Source organism: Cebus imitator, unplaced genomic scaffold, assembly GCF_001604975.1.
Source record: "Cebus imitator isolate Cc_AM_T3 unplaced genomic scaffold, Cebus_imitator-1.0 Scaffold12, whole genome shotgun sequence".
Taxonomy (NCBI): domain Eukaryota; kingdom Metazoa; phylum Chordata; class Mammalia; order Primates; family Cebidae; genus Cebus; species Cebus imitator.
This window is the reverse complement of record NW_016107327.1, coordinates 6515268-6542767: the sequence shown is the minus strand read 5'-3', so window position 1 is coordinate 6542767 and position 27500 is coordinate 6515268. Positions and strand designations below refer to the sequence as shown.

Sequence of the window (27500 nt, the reverse complement as noted above, 5' to 3'; positions counted from 1 at the left end):
ATTTCCCACCACTGCCAAAGAATTCTGATGGAGAAAAATACTTAGCTATTTCAAAGTAGTTTGTTTTAAGGAAGTAGAATAGAATACCTAGGCTAAGTCTTTACTTAAAATAAAAAAATCAAATTTTATCTGAACCAAGGATGTTTTATTGCCTAGAAAATGATATCAACATCACGCTTTGATGCAATGACAGCAAAGCAATTGCTAAGAACACCTCAGCACAGGCTCCAACAGTGAGCCACTTTTGCATGTGTGAAGCTGAAAGTGATTTAGAGAGATTCAAGAGTGTGAGTTTCTCTCCATATGCTAATGCACACTAGCTCTTTTCTGTTGAGACCAGCTGCTCACACCTCAGTTTCCTCATCTGTATAACCAAAGTAATGATAACAACCTCGTATCATGGTTCAGGAGAATCAATGCTTGACACCTGTTCAATTTCAAAACCAAACAAACCCCAAACCCTTTGAAATTTATTTCTTAAGACTTATACTTCTTCTTCTTCTTCTGTTTTTTTGTGTTGTTTTGGTGATAGTGAGGTCAGAATCTCCCTCTACTGCCCAGGCTGGAGTGCAGTGGCATGATCTTGGCTCACTGCAACCTCTGACCCCCCAGGTTCAAGCAATGCTCCTGCCTCAGCCTCCTGAGTAGCTAGGATTACCGGTGCCCACCACCACACCAGGCTAATTTTTGTAGTTTCAGTAGAGATGGAGTTTTACTCTTATGACTTATATTTCTATACATGATCTATTTAGTAAACTACTACCAATAAGGACTTAGGTTTGAGATGACACAGCATTTTACAAACTAGTTGGTGGTGGTGGTGGTAGTGATGTGTTCATGTTTACGTGTGTGCATGTGTGTACATGTGTTTGTTTGAAAGTTAGGAAAATCATGCTTCTTATACAGAACTGTCCTGGAATTTTGAGTATACAAGTTTGTTATTCTGAGCTATTTGATTAAATTTAACCATAGGAAACTCTTCCAAGTCCTAATGAAGCAGCAATTACATCTAAAAGGAGCCAAGCCAAAAAACATCAGACGTTCAATATAAGCATCAAACATGTCTTTCAAACATCAGACTCCAATATAAGCTCCATAGTGTTCATTTCACTTTTGTACCATCTCCCTAAGCTGTTGGAAACACGCTAAACAACAAGGCAGGGAGTGCTGTGCCAGTGGGTGTGTGGTGGAAGAGACTGATGGCGGGTACGTCCACACACACAGATATATGCATGTGACACACACATGTACACAGTGAAATACACAAAGAAAACTACAAAAATTTGTTAAAAAGGACCACAAAAACAGAAAACCATAGTTACTGAGAGAAAATGTGAATCAGAATTCTGAAAACAGTCATACAAGACCGTTGGTGTATATACTTTAAAGTTTACTTTATAACATAGCATGTGTTAGTTTAACAGAGAGATTATGTAAAACAGACTATTACAGAAAGTTAAAATAATCTTTTCATTTAGAAATGAAAGCCCTTTTTTGCCCCCCAAAAAACCCATAACACTTGAAAGGTTATAATTTTTCCTTAAAAGACACATGCTCATGTAGTTTCAGCCAATGTGTACTTAATAAGGTAAGTTAAATTGTTTTAGTAACTAAAGAAGTACAATTATCCTAAGCACCCTGCACATGGAATGCAATATTATACACACTATTGCCAGGTTTCCAACATCACATTTATCCCATGTGATGGTACTTTCAGCATAATAATGCATGGTTCTGGGATACACAGAAATAATGTCAAAAGCAATTCTTTTCACATTTGGATCTCACCACATCAAGTGCAAATAGTGAACTTAAAACATGAAAATACAATTTGCTCCTTCTAAAGTATACAATTTTATCTCTTGCAAAAAAAAAAAAACCCACATTTATTTCCAATGCCTCGAGGTAAAGAGGATGGCATCTATCATAAGTGAGGAGACTGTCTGAAGGATTTAGAAGCAATCTTTTCATAATGCTTCTTTGGGTGAGAAAGTGGAGTTATGAGTTACTCAAAATTCATAAAGATTATTAAGTTTACATCCTTACAGAAGATCTACTGCTACTATATTTCTCCACCATGCTGCCAGCATTCCAGCCCAAAACGATTGAGAACCTGTCTCCGGTTCAGGAAATCCATCCATTTTGTGGCATTACTGCTCTGCTGCATAAAATAAAGGTTCTGCCCCATTCAAAACAACAACAACCACAGCACAAATTACTTTCAGTGAAGCAGCCTACAGTAACTGTCCTGAATTCACATATTCATTCTATCAGTATTCCTTCATGTAAGTGATTTTAACAGGTAGGTAAATTTCTATTTCAGCAGGCTTACTCCAGATTATCAGCCTGTGTGTCTGTGCCTGCTGGGCTATTTGAATGATTACCCTATCCCCCAAAGGCCTCAGCCAGGACGGATTCTGCACCCACAGCAGTGATCCCTCACAGTAAGGAAGCCTCCCACACAACGGTCAGCCTCCCAGCTTGATAAATTCCAACCTTTCAGCTCATATAAACTCAGCCTATGGGCTTCATGCTGTTCCTTCTTCCTCTTCGCTTAGGTCTAGGGAAAGTTATGAAACATATTTTTCTAGTCCTCTCAGGAGCAAGGCCAGGTTCACAATTTGACCTCAGAAACATAGCAGTCCTGCAATGCCAGACAGCCTGATAGAACAGAGTATTAGTGCTCTCTGCCTGGCCTACACAAACCATAACATGCAGCATGGAGCAATGTTACTTACGGGAAATGACAAGCAATGGATCAGTGGGAGGAAAATAATGGGATTTAATCACGTAAAAACATCACAAACACACAGCTCCCTTTCAACAAACTGCCCCACTACAGGTGAGGGCACAACATTCTTAGGAAAGCAACCACCTATAATTTATAATGGAGCTGCCTAACTAGCTATTTTTATCAGATGAAGTTAGAGGATTCTTAACACACCCAGAGATTCTAGTTCCCATCAAGTCAATATCCCCCTAGGGAATGATTTTAAACATACATGCAAAAATATCTACTACGCATTAGATAGATGTCTTAGATGTATGAGGAATGATCCCAGGAACAGTTTAGGCTCATATAAAAGACTGTCACAGACTAATTACAGAGGCTGGTGCCCAAAAAGGAAGGCTGACCCTGCAGTCTTATTTACACAATTTCCAGCCAGAGGGCTGTAATGTGGAGCCCCAGTGGGGGCATTTCTCTTTGAAACCCAAGGGCACCTGCATTAAGGAAACTGGTGTAAATGAATCCCTTTGCTCCATGACAGAAGAGGAGACACCAATACTTCAATTATCTTAATATGGAATACATGTGCTGACCTTCTTGAATTCTACATAATGAGATAGAGTTACCTCTTATTCATTATTATTATTATTTGCACTTTACCATGCATTCAATTAGAAGAAGGACATTTTGAGGCAAGAATAATACGCTCTTTGGACAGAAGGTAGTGATTCAAAATTGCAAAACTTCAGCTTTCAAAAATAGCCTAAGTGACCTCTTGCAGTACTCTGACCACTCCGCAGCGAGCAGGAGGCAACCCCTGTGAAGAGCAAATTCTGGCAAAGTTCTCTCTTCACAGATGATGCACAGCTTAAGCTATAATGAGTTTTTGGGTTACAAATGCTGAACGCATTAATATTCCTTGATGATAATTATCACAGTATAAGCACCTTCCCCAATGTGAGTAGCATAAAGCAACTGAAGCAGCATTTTTACTATATTTGAAACAAGCTGGAAAATGGGATTTTCTACTCTTGTAACCTGGGGTCAACATATATCAAGCACTGCATATTAAACACACCCATATGTGAGGCCCATTTTGCTTTCCTTCCCCTCTCCTTCATGTATACCTAAAGCTATCTCCTTTATTCATTCTTTATTATGAAATTCTTGGTATGAACATATATGTGATATACATAATCTCAAAACAAAATGTACTTCCACTGCATCATAATGAATTCTATGTTTCTTCTTAGGAGGATACAAATAGCAAATAAGATCAGTAAGCTGGGTTTTACAGATGAGACGTGTCTCTGTGCAGTTTGAGTGAATACTGTGGTCACTGGCTGCATATAGAACAGGAGGAAAATTAGAGTCTAGCAAAAAGGCTTCTAGAAGAATCAAACACACATTTCCTAGAGATCTGAACAAACAGCCAGTCTTTATCTTTACACCTTCGAAACTAATAATACTGTTAAGCATGGAAAGGTTTAAATGTGAATTCAAACCTATCAATATGATGGCAGTAATGAAGTCGGCAGAGTGTTTACCAGCAGTATTTTTGCATAAGGCTCCTAGATACCAGTTTTCATTCCAGATTAAAAGAATAATTATTGTTATTTGGATAACTATCAAATAGTATAAGAAAAAACTGATAAAGGTGATCCATTATGTATCATACCCATGTGTACAAGAATATCTGTCTAATACTCATTATTTGCTCCAGCATACCCAAATTAAAGGCTGAAAAGATTCAATATACTATCCCCCAATTTGACTTGATAATATGCTATGAATGGACCATACATTTATTTTCCCTCATCTCTCTCTCTTCCCCTTCCCCTACTCTGTAGGGAAAAAAAAGAAAATATTTATTATAAAGCTTAACTGATGTTAGGACAGTTTAAGATAATCACAGTTAAGGTCTTCTTACTAACATGCTGTAATGTCTAGTTAGTACTCTATGTAATTCATGCCAAAAGCACTTTGACTTAGTGACAAAATGAAAGCCAGTTTGAACCCTTAATCCAAAGAATGTAAACTGGGTTGAGGTATTCTGTAGGTGTGATACTATAGGTGTGAATATGCTGAACTCATTGGTTCAGCAGATTCACACCACGTTACCCTATACTTCATTTAGAAAATAAGCCATGCTACAACTGCCTCCAATTCTCCAGCATCATTTTTACTTATGCGCTGCAAAAATGTCTTAAAATCCCATTTGAATAGATGGTAGGGTTATAAGGAAACCTTTACTAAATATTTAACAGCACTATCGGCTTATTAAATACTATAATGTGAGAGCCATGAAAGCATGATATACAGGGTTTGCCTTCTTCAACTTAATGCTGGTGCTCATTTGAAACACTCCGCAAGCCCATTCATCAGCAGAACTGATGCATTTTAAAAAGTCCTCATTTACTAGCAGATAAATGTGGTTAGAGAACCTTTTTAGTGTAGAAATGACTGAAAACCTATTTGATTTTACTGTTCAAAATTTGCTTTACTATGGCTAGGGAAAAAAAAAGAACCTCACAAAACATTTAAAAGGCCATTTGAAATAACATGTAAAAGCTAAAGGAACACAGCTTTGAAATAGATAGGGGAGGGTATATTTTTTGGTTCAAAAATACGTCAAAACAAGGCATCAGATTTATAGACAACTGATAAAGCACATATATTAATCAAATCTGGAAATAATATCTCAAATACATATAATATAATGTGATTACCCACTGAGACTCTTGCCTGACCATGACATCGCTGGCAGGTTATTCATTTGCACCTACTCATAACTGCTTATTCAAAAAAAATGGGTGAATATTATTTTGTGTACATTAAGATATTTCTAACTTAAATTGTACCTTTTAAATAAGTTACTAGAATATTTTAACCTGTTACAGTAGGTAGAAAGTAGGAATTCCCTTCGACAATGTATTTCTCTTCTCCAAGAGATATAATATAGACTAATTTAAAGAAAACCCCCTTTCTCTAGAGGCCTGCAGAGTGCGCATTTATTCTGTAAACACTGTAACAATGATTGTCTGTCCTCCTAGTTCTCAGTGGAGACTCTTGCTTTTGAAAATGTCTTATAGTGACTTACTAAATTCAGGCTATTTCAATTAGTATTACTGTACATTAAAAATTAATTGCATTACTGAGTGGATTAAGGTTTAAATTTCAATTCTACAGTATGGGCACTAGAAATGACAGCTAAAAATCAATGCTTTTTGGCCCACAATCGGAAGTATGTGCGGTTGAATAGCGTGGGACTGGCGTCACTGGCCAAGCAGTTTTAAAAGACTTGATAGTTCAATTGAAGGTGTGTCAGTTCTAATCCTAGATTTTAGTTTGAATGTTGCGCCATAGCCCAGCCTCAGAGACAGAAAAACAAAACAACAGCAGCACTAACAACTTGAAAAAAACAAATGGACACAGGTACTAAAACTATGACAACAAAAGGAGTAACAGTCCCCTCAAATACACATCTAATCATCCCTCGGTTAAAGCTTGTTCACAATTCTTCTCAGTAACAGTGTAGGATCTCTGACTTCAATCCACATTATTTTGCTACTAGTTATCGGGTAAAACCAGCTGGTCAGGAGCAGGAAACAGGCTATTTTGTAAAGAAAACAACCAGTGTATACAATATTCATTATGACTTTATCTATGTCTTAAGGAAACCTAAAAAGATATTGAAAATACAAATATTTTCTTTAAGAAGTAATCCCATCTAGACCTCTATTTTAAAATAAATTGTTAAACCTCTCTGGGGAGAGGCACAAATTAGGATGGGCAATAGTGGATCATTTTGACTACAGATTTACAATATCTACACAAAATGGGTGAAAAGGAATGTGTCTCTGTTATTTATAGTAAATTTGTTCTTTTGAGATGATGAAGATGAGAGACATTTATAAATGAGGTCAACAAAGTAAAGGAGCATCAGTAAAGAACTGCAAAACCACCCACGGTATGTGGTTTTGGAACTGAATGGAGATCAGGTATGTGCATAAGAGAAAAAAATGATATCTGCAGTGTTCCTCAAGATCCCCTCTGTGTTGCACTGGTGGCCAACAGCAAGTTTGGCAACAAGAGAATAAAGAAGATGGGAAGTAATAATAACAATAAAAAGAATAATCTGGTGCAAATGGACCCCAAGGTGTAGTTGTCATCCCTGTGCAACAATCACCCTTCGCTGCAATTTACTGATGTTGCTTCATTACAATACAGCATATAAAGGGGCAATGCACAAAGTCATTATTTAAAGCTACATGGTTAGAAGCAGTGCATCCCACCCTAGCTGGCACTGTTATGGGAGCTAAGTCAGATTGTTCAAAAGTGAACTGACCTGTAAAAAAAAAAAAAAAATAGATGTGAAACCTGAATGCATCATGGTGATACATTTGGAGAGAAAGAGAAGAAAAGGCAGCAGGAAAAAGTGTTTCCTTAGTGAAATATTAAGGAGATCCCAAATTAATCTGGATTAAAACATCCTTTGAGAGTTTAACAACTTGTGGCTTTGCTAAAAGGAAAAGATAAAGAATATGATATGTTCCCTGTTTGGAAAATATAAACAGGCTCTCTGTTTTCTATCTTTATCTTCCATAAAATGAACTGAAACAATGTTTTTAGGTAAACGTGACACTGCAAATTCAGGTTAATATGACCGATTTTTCTAATTTTTGCCTGCTGTAATTGAAAGTCTTACTTTTCAGTCAGTGCTCAAAAGATGCCGAGGCAATGTGTTAAGGGAAAGAAAGAGATTCTCTCCTCACCAAGGATCATTGAGTATGTCATTGGTTAATTCTTGCTCTATGCTTCTCATTAGCATTACTCTCAAGTTTCTGGTTATCATATCCGAAATATTAAGACATAATAACTACGAAGGTGCAGATAATTGGATATTAACCAGAACATACTTGACTGGGCAGGAGGTAGAGCCCTGCTTAAACTAATCCTGAAATATATTAATCACCAATTAATGAAAGGGTTTCAAATTCATTTTCTATTATGGAACACCTCCGAGTATCTAAGCTTTTTCTAACAAAATGACTTGGAATAACAGGGTAGAAATAAGAAATACAGCCATCTGATGATGGCTTGAATTAATTCTTTACAGCCTGTTGTCAGATAATCATGAAAACTATAGTTAAAACCTTACTTACTCTTTACAAAGTCTGATGAAAAGAAGGAACTCTTTTCAAAGTTCAGTGGCCTTTGTTTAATATTCCAAATTTATGCCTTTAAATAACAGAGCCATAGCTAAATATTTCATCAGAGAGCTGTCAGAGTATTATCCAAGTCTTCTACCTCTAGACCTTCAGCTCAATAACAGATGTACTCTAAAAATATAAAGCCAATTAATGGAAGCCCAGAGAACTCCATCAAAGACATGCTTTATACACAGTAAACGCTCTATGGTACTAAGTTGATGAATTAAGAGATTAAAAACGCACCACTTATGTAAATGGAAATAAAGTCATGCTAAAAAAAAAAAAGAAAGAAAAAGAAAAAAGAAGAAAACATGAAGAAGAACAAATGGAGAGAAAAAGTCATCCTTCTGCATGTTCCACGTGGCTGCAAGACTGCATCTGAGACGTACGTTTCACAGGTGTTTTATCAGTTTGGTTTAAAAAGCCTCACTACGCTCTGCGGACAAACGTGTACAAGTGCTCGCTCAGTTAGATAAATTGCTAGAAAAATGCCACTCATCTTAAAGAAAAAAGTAAAATTTCTAAGTACATTATTTTCTTAAAGAACATTATTTTCTTAAAGAATGAACAGAGATCATAATGTCTAAATCATCTAAAAGATGTAGCTCCCAAAAACTCTGAAAAAGACTTACATTTTTATGTCAAAGAAAAAAGGTGTTTGAAATAATGCAGTGTAAGCATGGACTTAAATGACGCCATTTCCCGATTTCTCCTGCCTGGATTCACTTAATTTGATGAAAATGGTAAGAAAACGCTTGTTATCTCAGAGTCTTTTTTTTATTCTGTTGTTTGTTGACTTTAATTTTAATAACTCTTAAATAAGCACTCACAGCAGATGGACTTAAAATATGCCGGCAAGCAGGCCGTTTTATCAACAATTTTGCAATAGAAATACACAAACATTTCAATGGCTCTTCATTAGCAAACAAATCAACAAGTGATATTTTAATGCATGACTTTATTCCATCTCTGTGGGGACTGCAGTTGAGAGTGTGATGTACAGTACAGAGAAAGGAATCATCAGCCACAATGTCCCAGGGCTCTCTCCATTGAGGACTTCGCAGCCTCTGCTTAAAGACTGCATTTAATTGACTGATAGACAGTAGCTTCTTTGTTCACAGAAGACAGCGAAGTAATGGCAGCTTGAAAATCGTACCATCTACAGGGTCTCCTGAGACTAGTAACAGGGGGATATGTGTCAGGAATAAATAAATAATCTAATTATTAAGCCACTTCCTGTCAAGTTAACTCCAATTTGTTGGCTTTTGAAGGCAACAAAACGAGGCATTTTTCCTCATTATGCTTCTCTTTTTATACCAGTGGTAATCACAGGCGGATTAAAGGGTGCCTGATTGGTTTTTTTGTCAAGGAACTGAGAAGCAGCCAACAGTACAGAAAAACAGAGTTGGGGTTAGAAGAAATTTCATGCTTGTCTCCTTTCCAGCTCCCTAACAGCCCACACGGCTGCCCCATACAGAGCTGCCAGCTGTACAGCAAATGTGTACCCCTCCAACTGAGGCCTACCGGGCCACAGGCGCCATCCTGAGAGCTGTGAGATACCTTGCAATCTTGGCAGGTAGCTACTGCTGTCATAGGCATAATTCTAAAGGTGACCTACGAAACCCCATCACAGCTCACCAAATGCAACAATATGAGCAGCTGAAGTTCGACACTCACTCTCCATATTGGCTCCCTTTCCTTTGTTTACACTGTTAATGGCCCTGAAACTAGGAAATAACCTATGGAAATAGGTCACCAGAGACTTTCCTTTGATGTGTGCAAACTGATTCTGTGGAAATAGGTCATGATCCATGTGTGTGCATGGGCAAGGGTGTGTGTGCAGGGATCTGTATTGTTTTAGGTACTGCTGATGACTTTTGTGCACTCCATGCGGAAATGCTTTGCAACCTTCATTCAGAAACAGATACCCACATCTGATAACGAATGTATCAAAGAGTGAGTGAAAAACCAATACATTAGTGCTACATTCTGCAGAAGTCAAAGGTGGCGAGAAAATGAGGGCTGGAAGCCCCACCATTGTATGTTAGCCAGTTACATGGCCCTGCCCAACTGGTAGGGCCTCTCTTCCTAGCGTCTCTGTACCGAGCCTAGGAACACAGGCTGGCATCCAGTAATTCTCCTTGAGAACATTTTTCTGAGACCCTGTTAGGGGCAGTGTGTTCTAAAGGGTAATAAGGGCCAGGCACGGTGGCTCACGCCTGTAATCCCAGCACTTTGGGAGGGCGAGGCAGGTGGATCACGAGGTCAAGAGATCAAGACCGTCCTGGTCAACATGGTGAAACCCTGTCTCTACTAAAAATACAAAAATTAGCTGGGCATGGTGGCGCGTGCCTGTAGTCCCAGCTACTTGGGAGTCTGAGGCAGGAGAACCGCTTGAACCCAGGAGGCAGAGGTTGTGGTGAGCCAGGATCGCGCCACTGCACTCCAGCCTGGGTAACAAGAGTGAAACTCCGTCTCAAAAAAAAAAAAAAAAGTAATAAGACACCGAATCTTCCATCTATGGGCTCCGCCACAATCCTCAGCCTCACAGAAAATTAACAACATAAGAAATGTCTAGCAGGCTATCTTTGGGGTTTATAAATTAAAAAGTACACTAACTGCCAGTATTTTTCATTCTTGTAAATCAAAGCTGTTAGACGCAAACTGAAACACATGATTTGTCTTTTAATAGCTTAATCCTGAAATTGAATGACCTGAAGATTTTCATCCCAAGTTTCTTAAGAAATGAGAATCCAAATAATCAAGATAAGCTCTTAAAAACTGCCTTCCTCCAAAAAGTCATTTTTTTTCTTTGAGTTTCTTTTGAATTGTCTTTGTTTTTGGGAAGGCTGATCAAACGAAGCCTTGGTAAGTTCCCGTGGCCCCTCTTTGCACTCGGGAAGCAGTACAGCTATGTTATATTTATGCCTGCGTATGTCCTGTCTAAATACATCTTGAATTTTTGCTAAATTGTACAGATAATTAAACCCTCTTCATATTTACAGTCTGCTTCATTGGTACCATGAATTCTGTTTTCAGTTACTGTCTGCAAATTCCCTCTCTGAACAATTTCATTCTAAGCAATAACACTTCATTTTACATAAGTTTTATCTGATGTCCCCATACAGAGCTGCCAGCTGTACAGCAAATGTGCGGTTCTCAAACTGAGGCCTACCAGGCCACAGGCTCCATCCTGAGATCTATAAGGCACCTTGCTGTCATTGGCAAGCGTTCCCTGCTATCTCTGTGACCATCGCTCCACACTGCACACAACTTAAAATCATCTGATTATTAGAATTTGTGGCCCACACTCCATTTTATCCTTTATTTAATCTATCCCCAGATCACACATTTGTTTAAATGTTTTGGCTGGTTTACAAATCATGCAGCCATCTGCACAGTAGGTGTGACACCATTTTTTAGACAAAAGTTATGTTATAAACAAAGATAAAGTCATTTGAAATGCTTTGGTGTTTGTTATTCTGCCTGGTTCACTTGGACCAACTCTAAGAAATAAATAGAATTATCTGTGTAAATCGATGAACATCTATGAAAAACAACACCCAGCAGAACGCCCAGCTTGCTCCATTACCTACGTTAATATCATGACAGCTGAGGAGAGATGACCTGGCCCACTTCTCATCTCTCCTGTACAGATGGCTATTAAAGAGAAAGTATCCCTTTTGTACGGTCCATGTAGAAACCCTTTATGGGCTTTTCAAATAAGCCAGCATTGCCCACATGAGGGTAGCTTTCTGTTACCATTAAACTGCCCAGATTTCATCTTTTTTAATCCAGCTCTTGATGAAATAAGCCTGTATTTTATCATATTTAACACCAAATGCTTGTTTCTTAGTTCTCCGAATTTTGTAAGCAATCAAATAAAGATCTTTTTTTTTGTTTGTTTTTAAAAAAGGGTTCAGTCATCTTCTCATTTAGAATAAATGGAAATCAAGGTTCCAAAAAATCTCAATGGTTTTGAGCTTCTTAGGATAGCATGGAGATTACAAACACATATGTATACCTGCACATATAGGCATTATTTTTGATCCATTTCTATTCATTCTTTTGAAAACAGTCAATGAAAGCAAAAGAGTTTAAAGGGCAACATGGACTTCTCTCTTCCTATGCAAAGATCCATATATTTAGATATTTTCCCTTAAAAAAATCCAAAACAAAAATACTGGTTTTAGTCTACTCTAAAGCAAGTGCACTCAAGCTGAACTGCTTCAGAGGTGATACTGAATGTCGCAAAACCATAATGAAGATTCGTTACATAGTAACACCCACTAAAGAAGTGAAAGGAAAAGAATGCCATTTGTGACCTTGGGCACCAAACAAATTGCAGAATCTATGGATGCCACCTGCCACAAGAACAGACTAAAATTTCACCACACTGTTCAAAACGGATTCATTCATTCTTTATGACTTGACATCAGTGATATATATTACGGGTAACATAACACATAGAGTGCATATCTTCCCACGTGTGCCGTAGAAGAGCTTACTCTTTTCCTGGTCTTTTGAAAATCATGATTATCTATAAAGTACAGAGTATTTATTAGAGATATAAATAAAAAGTCAGTATCTTTGCATCGGTGTTCTCTTATTAGCTATGCTTTACAGTCCCAAATTCTAGTTCTGCTTTTCTAAGGGATACGTATATTTGCTTCTCCAAAATGCTTTTAACATCATACTGAATCTATCTAGGACATGTTTATTAATGACTATTTCTGAATTTTCCTATCTTCTAAAAAATGGGGTATTCTGACATGTAGACACAATCTTGCCATTATAATTCTGGTCTTTCTAATCAGATGAAAAAAATGAAACTTTAAGTAACCATTTCTAAGTATATTTTAAAAAATAATCCGTAGGTGAATGGTTTGTACCTATTCACTTCATATTCCCCATCCATAAACTCTGAAAGGGAGAGCTGGAAATGGCCAGACCTATACCCTGACTACTTGTCCTCCAAAGCCTGTAACTATTGTAATCAATTCCAAGGATAATGGTATTTCTCCCCTTTGATCATTCCTTTGTCAGGCTGACTGGCCCTCGATGGTGAGTTGTACTGCTGGTTGTCTACCACCAGCCGCTCGCAATTTGCTCACTATGTTTCATGAGACAGTTGTTTGTGGCTGTTTGGAACACATTTGCCTCTTTGGGGATTTATGCGCTAGTTGCAATGCCAACCTCCATAGTGATCGAAATTTCTTTCTAACTAAAATAGATAATTAGAGGCTGGTAATTATTGGTCAAGAATTATCAGAGTGAAAAAATTAAGCTTCTCATAAATAGTTCTTGGCAATGTCATCTCTTTATATCATCTCATGCCTAACAGCCCTTTATTCAGAGCACTTACAAATTTACTCTACACTGTTGAGCCTCATAATTTTATATGAGGCAATCCCTTTGCTGGGTAAAATACATTTAAATTCTCTGGTTTCATCTCTATTTGTGCTAATCCATACCAAAGAATAATAATAATAATAACAGAAATCTCAAAGAGGAAAAGAACAATAATTATTTACTATGCTGATAGAAAAGAGAAGAATGAATTGGAAATTAAAGCATCTAATACACAATGGTTTCTTGTTGTATTCTCAGGTCAAAAGCCAACATAAACTATGTGAAACGAACAAAGGAAGACAGGAAAAATTTTCTCATTGGCACAAATCTTAAGAGAGGGAAATCTTTTCCCCAGGAAAGCTGTTAAAATGTTTTGTAGCTCTTTTTGTGTGTGTGTGAAGAAGAAAAGAAACCCCCGAATAGGCACTGGTCTGATTTCTTACTGAAGCTGTGTTGAAATGTGGTGGACAGGGAGGTTTTCTTTTTTTTCTTAATAGACGTTAAGTCAATTCCCTAGTGCATTTTTATCGAGTAATTATTCTCGCAACTCAAACCATGTGTCCACACCTTGCTGTAAAACTGCACTTAAGAAGAGCACCTCTGGTATGTACCTGGTAGAAACACTGATGGTTTCCCTTTCACAAATGTCCCTGCCCAACAGCCTAAGACCAGCACACCCAGAAATACGCATGGAGGTTGCCTGACACTGAGATTGCACGAAAACATATGTGCCACATAGAAGCAAATGCAAATGACTTGGGGAAAGACGGAAAGTTGAAAGTTATACCTCATTGGGTCATCTGTAGATCTTGTTTTCCATCAGGTGACATAATCCTTCCTCTACACTGATTGAAATGTAAAACAAAATATGCAAAAACACCATATACCCTCTTAACAAAAGGAGTAAGAGGCTTTTCAGATACTCTCTAATCCCCCTTCCCCTATTAAATGTCTAGTTGAGATTATTTTTTGATTAGACAAAAAACACACACAGATACACAGCCTAAAAATACCTACCCTCAATGGAGGTATTTTAGCCAACAAAATAATGCTGTCTGCCTCATTTGAAAGACTAAATGGCATATTGGAATTTTAAAAAAGGGGTATCTTAGCCTTTGTGACTCCCTTCCTTTTTACATTCTCTCTCTCTGGATACTAACAGTGCGAATGGGGTGTAAGGACGGGGAAGCGTGGTCAACACATACAACAATTAAATGGATGCTACTCATTTGTTTAGGCCTCAAGTGCAAGAGAATTACATATTTTTATTATTAAAAATGGCATGAATATTGAATAACTAGACCCTCTGTGAAAAGGAATGGAATGTGCTTCTCTGATGAAAGGTGAATTGTTAAATGCTCAAGTCCCAAGAGGTGAGTGTCTTATTAATCCACTATAAGGTAGAAGGTAAAAAGTCTTGGGAAAGCACTAATGATGCAACGAATATAAAATAAATACAAATAGGAATGATATAAGGCAATTTAAAAAGAAGACAGAACAAACTGATTAATGTTTATATGAAAATGATACTAAAATTAGAAAATCAAAAAGTTCTGTTATACTGAACATTCCATTTAAATTCTAAATGTGCAAAATAATATTAACATTGCAGTGAAAATATATTCAACATATTCATCTGAGTGCTGGGATAAACAATAAATCTAGAAACAAAAATAAGTTTACATTGAATAGAGCTCAAATCAAATTTTGAGAAGCATAATCACAAAATTTCACTGAATTTCCCATAAACTGCAAACTTCTAAGAACTGCTCTCATTCAAGCCTATCTAAAAGTGGAGCATGAGGAAGAATCATGAATGACTGCCACCAACACAGTCTACTCAAGAAATAGACGGGAAATATTAACATTTATCATTTTGGCAGGAATTCATTTTTTTCTAACACCTGCTCCTCTCCACTAAAAAGCAGTTTTAAAAGTTTATATAAGATATTTTTCACAATCTCAAACAAAAGGGAATTGCAAGGAAACATTTATGGATCTCTTTTACATGTTGCCATTATCTTCTAATTACTCATAAAAGTTGTCAATGCTACTGTCACATTGAAGAATATGCTATTTAATGTATGAGAAATCACTAATAATACTAGTACTTAAATCTGGTAATTATAGAGATAAATTGATCGATATTTTAGCAGTTATGCATAAGTTCCATTTTGCACAAATAAGTTCTTAGTCATTTATAAGCAACAACTCCCCTAAAGACCGGCCATTTGAAAACTATAAAGTCCTACTGAAAAATTATCCATTTTCCAACATGCTTTTGAATTTATCTTCATTAATTTATATAAGAAAAAGGGAAGTTTTGTTAGACCTTTAATGATCAGTAATGACAGCTGTGAGCAACTTTCCACTAAGCATTTTTAGAATATTTCTAGTTAGTAAACATGAAAACTTGTTTCCCCCGAAAACAAGTTCATAGTCTAAAATGTTGAATTTTCCTTCCTGTCTTACAGAATTTCATAATAGGAGAGTATGAGGTTAATTTAACTTTTAAAATATTATATTTATTTATGGTATTATGAAATACCATGAAGTGAGTATGAAATAAAAAACTCATAGTATGAAAAACACAAATGAGTAACAAAAATAGCATAAAGTAATAGCAATTGTCATTTTACTAGTAGAAAAATGATCTGCTTGATAAATTTTAATTGGCTGGTAAAACGCTTACTGTTATTACTAAGTGCTTATCAAATTAAAAAGCATAGGCAGTAACCCATAAGGAATTAAGAAATAATGGGACAATAAGTTAAAAAATATTCTTTTGGTTTTAGCCCACGTGATAAATGCAAAATCCTAAAAACACTGGCCTGGAATGACTTCAGAAATCTTTCCCCAAGCCACTTTTATGAAAATCTATGAAAAATTTGCTGGGGAATAAAAAAAGGATTACAGAATTCTTTACATGATCTTTATGATCATGATTATATCCAGGCTGTTGAAACCATACATATAAAACTATTTTATGGCTATTTAAATTATTTATGTTTCCCTATCACAAAAACTCACTACTTTAGATTCTGATACAAAGATGCTTAAGCAACACACAGCAGTGCCATTACCATAATAACTTCTGAAATTAAAACCCGTCTAAAACTCTATGGAAAGCTAACATCCAGTTCATTAACCATTCCTGTTAGTTTTCAATAATGCAAAAATGATTAGAAGTTTAATTTGTTAATCACCTGTGTTTTGACTGGCAGTAGATATATAATCCTCTGCAGAAGCCTAAACTAGCCCTTGCAGAAAATAAAATGTGCTAATACCTTATCAGGACTAATAATGGAAATATAAAAAAAATCAATCATGCTGAGGAAAACCATTGATGGTTGAACAATTAATTCATCTTTAACTCTGTTTAATGATGATATACACAAGTAGAAGAAACATCTTTCTGTAACAAGGTTTAGAGTGTCACTCACCAATCATGTGATTTGCAACATGAACCTGAATATCCCATTCATTGTAGAAAACCATCTGACACTTGATGCATTGATAGGTCTTCTTCTGAGAAAACAAGTATAAACAGAGTTACTTAGACACATGGACTTTTAATTGTTTCTTTGCTTTAAAAACACATTTTTCTGAGATGCTGGTCTTACCAACGTTGCTGACCAACAAACTAAACTACAGGGCCAATTCCTTACTTAGCCCTTATGGCTTGACCCCAACACTATATTTTCAGTTGCAGGCATTTAGAAGAAACAGAAGCACATAATTATGGCATAATATATTTTAAAGATCTCTAAACTCAATAACAAAAGGTTTTTGAAACCAGAAGTATTACAGAAATACAGTTTTTTAAAAACAGAAGTATTTTTAAAAAATCTACAGAGTTACGGAAACCAATGTCTTTGAAGATCAGGCACAAATTCCTGCCAACCAAAATAACTGGGGTGTTGCTTCTAGATATCCATAAGTAAAATGGCTAATAAGTTAAGATTCATGAATTCTAGCTAAAATATTTAGAGACCAGAATTTTTAGCTAAATTCTACAATTTAAATGATGTTTTAGAAGTTGCTAAGTGCTAGCATTTAAATATATACTTCATCCTATAAATAATATCATAATGAACATTCTAACACTATTTTATCATTTTACGAAACAGTCCTGTGAAGTAGATAGAGCAAGATTTTTATTATAATTCTTACAGCATAAATGAAGAAACGGAGGCCCAGAGAAACAGAAAGATTTGCCTAATGTCACGGTGCCGTACAGCTGGGAAGAGAAATACGTTCTTTCAATTCTAAATGCTAGTAGGCTCTCTGATTTCTGAGTCATAAAGCAGCCATTACGATTTTACATCTTCATTATTAAGTTCTAGTACTTATTAGATGAACTCAATAAATAGAGTATTAGTTGTGTTTTCCAGAACACATACTTACATAAATTCCTTTTTGATGAAACTTAATATTTGTAATTAAAAACCATGTTGCAATACAAAATAAACCATTATGAAAATAATCCACTTCTAAAATTTCCCAAACATAAGAAAATTACATTTGTAAAAATCACATAAATGACATTTTCTTATAAGCATTTTTTACAGAATTATCGTTTCATTTGAAGTCATCTAAAATTGTTTTACTAATGGTGTAAATAAGGAAGTACTAGCCTGTAAATTACAATTAATTTTAAGGAACTGAGGTTCTTTAGAACTTAACAGAAGCAAAGTTAAGCACAAACATTTAGCATAATTCATTTGAGATTTAAAATTATAAATGGCATTAATATAATTTTTTCCTAATTATTGTAATTTAACATAATATTTTCTTCTGCAATAGTGGACAATATTCCTTGTAAACTATACAAGTACAGGCATATTTCCATTGGAAGCTGTCTAAATAATCTGACGGCCTTTGTACGTTAGGCATATCGCAAACTGAATGTGCTGAATCTAAATCTAACACGGACTTCAAACACCCTGACAATCACTAAGGAAAATTTACTACACTGAGCTGTTTACAAGATGCTTTTGATAGTGACATATAGAGCAACATGTGTTACGTAAATAATATCTATCCCTTTTTTTAACAATATTTCCCTTTAGAACTAGTTAGAAAATATTTCTTACTCCCTGATGACCTACATTATATATTGTTTATTAGCATACTTCTAGCATTATTCCTGATATGTGACCTTGCTGAAAAACAAAGAAACATAAACTGAACGGCTAGTCTTTTCTCTTGTTAGCACAGTAAAACACACAATACGTCGAAAACTGTCTCCAAAAATGATGACTGATGAATATGTTGCCAGAATATACCAGGGCTTTTCTTCCTAGTCTAATAATAAAGAATAAAATCACTTGAAAAGCCAAAATAATAAAATACCAGCACTTACTACTATCTTCAAAATGAACTGACACATGTAAGTTTTCTTTTATTATTGAATGAAAATGCTTTTGCCACTACTGATAATTCAAATATTAATTCTCTCCACTCATAAAACAGTATCTAAAATGCTATATTTTTCATTAACAAAGCCATAGTCTTATCTATAAGCTCCTACATTTATGGCTAGATAAGAATTTATTGTGATCAAAAACAATGAACCATGATTTTAAAATACAGAAGCTTGAACTCTGCTTCACCATATTTTTCACATTTCCCCAATACAAAGCAATGATATGCAAACTGGGATGTGTTAAGGGTTTTCTTTTTAAAGCCATGATGTAAAATTCATTTTTATCCTCAATTTTTAAAATGGTAACGTTAAATGACCTGTAAAGCATCTCTCATTATAATTATAGATTCTTCACAAAATATTTGAGAGACCTCTGTACACCTGTACACCATTTTTAAGTACAAGGATTATAACCTCTGAACGGTGTCAGCCTTGGGGAACTCATTCCCTTGTTGGTAAATTTATTGCACCTCTGTATGGCTAAAATTATGAGAAAATTCTTCCTGATTCTAGACCCAAATCTGCTTTTCTGCTACTTTCACCCATTGGCCCTAACTCTAAGTTCTGGTGCTACAAAGAAGAGGCTGAATCCATTGTATAATATGACAATTACATTAGCGCCTTTTCAGACTGAACATAGGGGCACGACGTAAGAAATACTTGGAATTACTTCCCATCCTGGTTACCTACCTCCAAGTCAGTGTTTTAAGAAATAGAACTCCAAACGAAGCTCGATGCTCCAGGTATGATCTGACCCTTGCAGAGTACATGAGGACTGTCACCTCCCTTAGGACAATTACTTACATTTATATAAAAGACAACAAAAAAAGTCAAGTGAGATAATTTCTTTTAAAAGCAGATAAAAGTAGAAACAGAACTTCCATTGTTTGGGCCCCAGATTGGCCTTTATCAACGCTTAAGTTGTCAATTTACTTGAAATGCTAATTTAGTACATTTTTAAAAGAGACTTTTTTTTTCATTAGCCTTTTTAAATGTGCTACTTGGGAGTGGGATTGTCATTTCCTGATTGTTCTCTTTTGTTTTCTGATACTGATAGATGTAATTATCAAGGATACAACTTTTTCCCAGCACCTCATTATTTTTGATTGATTTTGAGAACAGTTTAAATGTGCCTTTTTGACATTCTTGTTTTCAGTTACACTCTGGTTAAAGTACTCAGAGACTTTTTAAAAAGAACATCTCATAAATTAAAAAAAAATGATTAGAGATGCTTAATAATATATAGTTTTTAAAAATTATTCCGATTAACCCTCTTCCCCTCCATTCCATCCATTAGGACGTAGACTCCACATTTAGTCTTATCAAATTTTAAAAAGTAAATTAAAATAATAATTATTAAAACTTATACTTTGTAGAAATCAAACTGCTTTGATTTCTTTTACCAAAATACTGAATGGATTAAAAATATCAGTGCACACAGTAATCCTCAAAAACAGAAAAGAAAAAAAATTAAGTTGCTACCATTGGAGGTGACTATTACATCAATTTCTTTTTCTGAAAATTGGCAATGAAAGGGTCAGAAGCACCTTGCATTTTTTTAGGAAGAAGTGTAGGTCGTGCCTATTTGATGAGTGAAAGCTTTTCTTTATAGAAGAATGACAGCAGAAGGGATGATAAAATTAGATATTCACCATTTTGCAATGCCAAATAAAATGGTTCAGGATAATCATTAATGGATTCTGAAACTAGTAGAGGAAAGGTTATTCTGAGATACTCAAATTTCATCCTGTGATCACTGCAAAGAGAAAGATTTATCTTTACAATAAATTTAGCTGATGTAATCACTCTAACCAGAGTATTTAGCTTAATATCACTAAGAATGGAAGTAACCTGCCACTGCGTGCCTCTTTATCAGTTGCAATATGAAATATACATCACCAATATAGTATCTTATCTAAAAAGGGTACTTGAATCTAATTAAGTCTTTAGGCCTAACAATCCAGTTTTCAGTAAATACAGGGATAGGGGAACAAATATTACTATAAAAAATGCAAATCCAGAATATTCTTTAAGAGAAAAGGGGAAGAACTGTTACTATAAGGGGGGAGAACCCTTCAAATCCAGAATATTCTTCAGAAGAAATGGCCTATTGTCATGGGAAAAAGTGGAGTGATGAAAGAGACTGAAAAAGACTTAAGTAAATGTGATGTGTGGGTCCTGATTTGGGGGAGGGGGGGAGGAAACAGCTATAAAAAGGTTTTTGAGGCAATTGAGAATAATTTAGATTTCAATCTCACTATCAGCTGATATTAGATACTATCGGTACGTTACCGTTACCTTTTCTAGATGTGATAATGGTATTGGAGTCATGTGGATTATTGTTTTAACACAAATCTAATGTATAAACTTTAAGAAGTCAGGAACCATAGTCACATTCATTTGTATAATAAAATAATAATAATTTTATAAATTATTTCATACAGTCTATAAAAAACTTGTATTTAAAAAAAAATCCCTTGAAACAATCCTCTAAGAGTAGATAAAGGAGACATTATTATCCTCATTTATAGATTAATTAAGTGACTTGGTGAAAGTCATACAGGTTGTTAACACCATAACCAAGACAGGATTCTGCTGCCTTTCATACACTGTACTTTTAACACAGTTTATACTCTGGTCATCTGCAGGTAAATTTACAATTACATTTTAGGTGCATTTCAAAAGAAGGCTTTCCCTATAATTAAGTAGTGCTTTGGTCTTTGACAATGCCAGGAATGGTAGGAAAAGTAACTTATGAGAGTGAAGGAACTGTAGGCTCCCAATCTCAACCCTTAACTAAGATTCACAGAATAGAACTGGCTCTTCAAATTCTCTTAGTCTATTTCAAGATTTTCCTTTGTCCTCAGTGTTCTGCAGTGTTTTGTTTTGCTATGTTTTAAACTGCACATTTATGTGTATTTGTTTTGCTCAATACAAAAATAATACCAATTTGAGATCTCATGTATGTCCTCAATTCTTAAAATTTTCAGTGATTAAAATCACTCAGTTACTAAGTCTGTTTAAGACATTCTCCATTCACTTCTATCAGGATCCTCAGTAGACACAAATTGGAGCCTCTCAGTCTATCCTCCATGTATTTTAACTGCTCTTTCATTCATATTTTAAGAATCCATTTGCTTCCTCATGTTTTGATCTAGATCATCTTCTCTGTACTCTCATAAAACACTGATTCTCTCTTCACTACTGACCAGTCTAGAGTTTTATCCTATCTAGGAAAGCTTTTATTTAAAATGACTATTTTCATTTCCAACATTTCTGGATTTAAACATTCAAGTGCTCTTGTTTTACTTCTGCTTGGATTTGCTTCATAATTTGTCACTCTTTTCAGTGGAAATTATACTTTCATTTATCTTTCTGAGCTTTTAAACATAGTTATTTCAAAGTCTTTGTCAGACTGTTCAAAATAATTAATTTCTTGTTCTTTTTTCTGCTTTACTAGTGTTTGATTCATTCACACACTTTGGAATCTTGGTTGAAAGCCTATTTGTAGTGATTTTTTTTTTCTATGTGCTCATTACTCCCTTTTTAGTAGTTTTCCTGTTGGTTTTCCTTGGGCATCCCAGGCTACTGTACCCAAGCTGGGTCTCAGAGGGGCATTTCCTGCCTATCTGCTGTGCTGCAGGGATAAGAGGCATTGCAAGGTAAACCACACAACACATGGCTAATTCAGTTTTATGTCACAAAACTATGTCTTTCTTCCTACTCCTTCAATCCTCCAAGGTAAGAAACCTAGTTCCTGGTAGTGGTCAACAAAACTATTTTTTTCTCAGTCTCTTGCTGTGAACAAGAAAGTTCCTCCCAAGCCCTGCTTCAAATAGTGGGTGTGGATTTGTCCCATGGGCATTAAACCCCAATTACCACTTTCTATTGCTGGAGAATGTTTAGCAGACCCCTGGCTTTAGCCTTAATAATCATTTGGTTTCCTTGTTGGATTTCTAGATCTCAAACATGAAGAATTGTTTTGGACTTGACTGAATCCAATTGTTTTTCTATCTTTATATTTTATCTATCATTGCTATGTTTGGAACATCAAAGTCCAAGTTACAGAGCCATTTTTCCAGATGTCTCAGAGCTCTCAGCTCCCTCTAATTCAAGGCTTTTAAGGAAAGACCAGTGTCAGTTTTGGTCACAACCCTGAAATCAGGATATGGTACGATGATGCTATAAAGTATTCATCCCAAATACATCCAGCAGTCTTAGCAGGAAAGAATCTTTGAATTTTCTTTCTGTAATACTAACTAGCTGTATAGTTAGTTATGTGACAAATCATTAAATGACCCTGAGTTTCCTCCTCTGCAAATGAAAAAATAATCAAACTTATCGAGTTGATATGAAAAGTGAGAATTATATAAAAATGCTTGGTATCATGCCTACCATGTAGAACGCCAGCAATAAATAGTAAATTTTAATGCTTACTTATTTACTAAAGGTACTATCTACTGCCTGTATTACTCTACTTGCCAGGTTATTATGGGGACAGAATAAAATACAATATAAACTCTCTGGCACAACAAAGATGTTTGTCAAAGGTTAGTAGTTTTCATCTTTTTAAGTGAACTTTGGAATCACATTAAAATTTCTTTCAACTCAAATCCACTAATTTAAATTTCATGACAATTAACAAAGGTTAAACAAATGTTTATTAAATAAAGCTTTAAAAATTAGTTGGCCCTCCGTATTTGTGGATTTTGCATCTGCAATCAACCTCTGGTTGAAAAATTTGAAAAATAATATTATAATACCATAAGAGAAATCAAATAAAAAACCAATACATTATGACAGCTACTTACATAGCATTTATATTGTATTCAGTATCACAAGTAATCTAGAGATCATGTGAGTATATGGGAGCATGTAGGTGTTTTTATAAGGGACTTGAGCATCCACAGGGCATCATGGAACCAATCCCCATGGATGCCAAGAGACAACTAATAACACCAAGAAAATCACACATTGGTGACAAGGTTGGGAGTATGGGAAGGGAGAAGAGGTAAGAACGTATAAAAAGGTTCAAGCTAGCTATAATGAAAAAGCTGTTTTCAAGGGCTATAGCAATATATATTATCATTCCAAGAATGAATATATTAATTACAAATGCAATATATATTTTGGAGCAGTAGCACCAGTACTTTGTTGGCAAACAAAGCGATACTCTATGTGAGTGAAAGTAATAAGCCAGCAGCTTCCACAAATGCTCAATAACTCAGACATTCTACTAATTTAGCCTAGACATTTTCTAAGTAATTCTGAATTTGTATGAAAATAAGTCACTGAAGAAAGAGGAAAAAAATGGTAGAAATGTAATGAAAAAGCCACTACTGATGAAAAGCCCAAATAATTCATTGAAAAATAAATGTATCAATATTCTAATTTGTATTCTTGGGATAGTTAAAAGGATACTATTTTCTTACAGTGGTGGTTAATGTCCTGAGATCAAGTCCATGTGACACTTTCCCCGATGCCTGGCACATGGCAACACCTCAACAACCAAGAGATATTAACTGTGATTCCTAAGCTCAAGGCATTACAATATAATTGGGGAAATAAAATACACAAACTTTTAACAGTTTTAAGTATTCTGTCTAAATGACATGGTAAAGCAGTTTAGGATCAAGTGCCTACTTTGGTGTACTGCAAAGAGAAGACAGAAGGTGTCAGAGAGTGACAGATTAATATGGTCTGGAAGAGTTAGAAAAACTCCCTGGGAGAGACATGACTTGATCTTAGGTCTAAAATGGGAATAATTTTCTTGGGTTTGAAACTGTTACAGGGCCTGGTGTGGTGGCTCATGCCTATAATCCCAGCATTTTGAGAGGCAGAGGTGACAGGATCACTTGAATCCAGGAGTTTGAGACTAGTCTGGGCAATACATGTAGCCAAGATCCCATCTTCACAACAAATTTAAAAATTAGGTGTAGTAGCTTGTGCCTGTAGTTCTATGTACTTGGGAGACTGAGTCAGGAGGATAAATAGAGCCCAGGAGTTTGATGCTGCAGAGCTGTGACCATGCCATTGCACTCCAGCCTGGGGGACAGACTGAGTGAGACCTCATCTACTACAAGCCAGCCAAGTTGCTCACAGTTGGTAGGGAATAAGGACGACAATTCAGAATAGAATCAGGGTTAAAGAAGATTGCTTCTGGCCAACTGACTGAACAGGAAAAAGAAGAGAAAGGAAAAAACCTAGTTGATAATTAACCTGGACACAGATACTTTAATGACAGAGTTGCGATTTTTATAGTACCAGGGAGAAAAAAATATTTATTTAAGCATATTTATTGATACAGTTTGGATATCTATCTCATCCAAAGCCCATGTTGAATTGTAATTCCCCATGCTGAAAGTGGCCCCTGGTGGGTGGTATTTGGGTCATGGAGGTGTATCTCTCATGGCTTGGTGCTGTCTCTGTGACAGTGAGTGAGTTCCCATGAGATCTGGTCACTTAAAAGTGTGTGTCACCTCCCCGCCACTCTCTCTTGCTCCCGTTCATCCCATGGGGATGCTTGTTCCTGCTTTCCTTGCTGTATAAGTAAAAGCTCCGTGAGGCTTCTCAAGAAGTGGAGCAGGTGCCAGTGCTGCAGAACTGTGGGTCAACTCCGCCACTTTTCAAATTACCCAGTCTCAAGTATTTCTTTACAGCAATGCAAGAATGACCTAATACAATTTTTTTTTTTTACAAATAAAACCCTAAACTCCATGAAGATAGAAATTTAAGCTACTACTAAGTTTGTAATCAACGAGTAAAAAAGATGAGCAATTTTAAAAATCTTTTATTGAATTCTCTTTAAATATTAGATAAAACAGTATTAAAATATTTATTGGCTAGGCATGGTGGCTCACGCCTGTAACCCTAGCACTTTGGGAGGCCAAGGTAGCACATCACCTGAGGTTGGGAGTTTGGGAACAGCCTGACCAACATGGCGAAATCGTGTCTCTACCAAAAATACAAAATTAGCCGGGCACGGTGGTGCATGCCTATAATCCCAGCTACTCGAAAGGCTGAGGCAGGAGAATCGCTTAAACCTGGGAGGTGGAGGTTGCGGTGAGCCAAGATCATGCCATTGCACTCTAGCCTGGGCAACAAGAGCAAAACTCCATCTCAAAAAAAGAATTTATTTTCAAAGATATCCCCAGTAGTCAAAAACCAGGAAACAATTGAGTGGAATCTTCAGAAAAATCTGACAAGTATGCATTAAAAAACAAAACTCAGTGTTAAAGTTGGAGTCACTTCCATGGATCGTACCAAACACATCTCGTGGAAGGAATTTACTACCTTAAAGTTCATGAATAAAGAGTCATTTTGTTTCTAAGAATAATGTTTAAAGTTAATAAAGAACAAAAAGTAATTTAAGTTCAAAATTGTCTCCTAACAAATTTCCTTCAAAATTTGTCTTTCTACACACTTAAAATTGATATCTTACATTAGACACTGAAAAAACTGTGTCTGAGTTTGCCAGGGAGAGAGAAGCTTTATTAGGCTTACTCTCCTCATTCACATTTTACAGTCTCTTCCAAGGGACCCAACTCATGTCCCTCCCTACATAGTCCACTGAGACCTTCCAGGTAAGGTATCTTCATCTAGGTGATTTCAAGGTTATGGGTTCAGTGGCTGTTTATTTCTATGCCATAAAAAAATTTACCTGAATAAAATCTCCTAGAGTGTTGTCCACAGAGTAGGCAGTTGATACATTTTGTTTCCTGACTGCTGAATGGACAATCTAATGAGTCATTCTACATCCATCACCTTCATTCATACCTAAGACTGGTCTATTTCTGCCTGCAAAACTCCCTACCACCTTGCACAGCACCACAAATCAGTGAATTGGAAGAGGATGACTAACACAAACTAAACTGATGCTGTAGAGAAAGTTACAAAGAAAAAATCACCAGAGCATGTGCTAATTCTTTCTGAGCTAGGACAAGGAATTTGTCTCTTGTTACTCATTGCTATAATATTTTGTTAGTTCCTATTTGAAGAGATTTATAATTCATAGTAAATTCTAGGTAACTTCTTGCATTGACTGTTTTGTAAATGTTCGTATCATTCAAGAAAGGTAAGACACTGATGGTGGGAGAACATGGGTTTAAATAATCACTCTTTTAGAAACATAAACCTGAGAAGGAGAAGTCAAAATTTGGAGTTGCACAAAAGTAGAGCCTATTTTCCTCATCAATTATTCTTATCATCTGTTTACATTAAAAAGCACTGAAACTCCCTTTTTGCTTCACTGTTACCAAAATAAGGAGCTAAGGCCGGTAGATATAAAGGATGGACAGTTGGAGAGGTGAAGGAGTAGCAACAGTAAGTAAGTGCACTGCATCACACATCACGTACCCAGACAGACCCCATCCAGAAGGCTGGTAGTATGACTTGTAATCCCATCATCAACCACATCCACCAGGAAACAAAATTTGTCAGGCAGAATAAAGTATTTTAGAATTCATTAAGAAAGATTTTCCTAAGTATATAGTTTCTGTCCTAAAAACAAGTTAACTTAGATTGGTTCATTAACTCTTTATTAGTACTTGGTATCATTTAATAAAAAGTCATCATAAATTTCAAAAGGATAACAAAGACAAACTTTTTATCTCATTTTAAATAATGAGCTTATTTCAATTCTCTTATCATTTATTTATACACTGCATCAGAATTATTTCAATAAAACTGATCTATCTCCTAAATCACTATAAGTTCTTTAAGGCTAGGTAGAAGGCTCTATCTTATTATCATTATTTTCTTTTTTGTATTTGTTTGTTTT

At 35.7% G+C, this 27500-nt stretch overlaps 1 protein-coding gene across 3 annotated transcripts in view; it reads right to left on the bottom strand.

The window, feature by feature from the left end:
• Nucleotides 1–27500, bottom strand: part of ZNF521 (zinc finger protein 521) — a 294208-nt gene that overhangs the window by 116540 nt on the left and 150168 nt on the right. For 2 of the 3 annotated variants that reach the window (XM_017498379.2, XM_017498367.1), the window contains one exon: nt 16737–16821. In XM_017498379.2, coding sequence (XP_017353868.1) covers nt 16737–16821 — 85 coding nt within the window. The remainder of the gene's footprint in view (nt 1–16736; nt 16822–27500) is intronic. The other variant, XM_017498370.1, reaches the window with a different exon arrangement.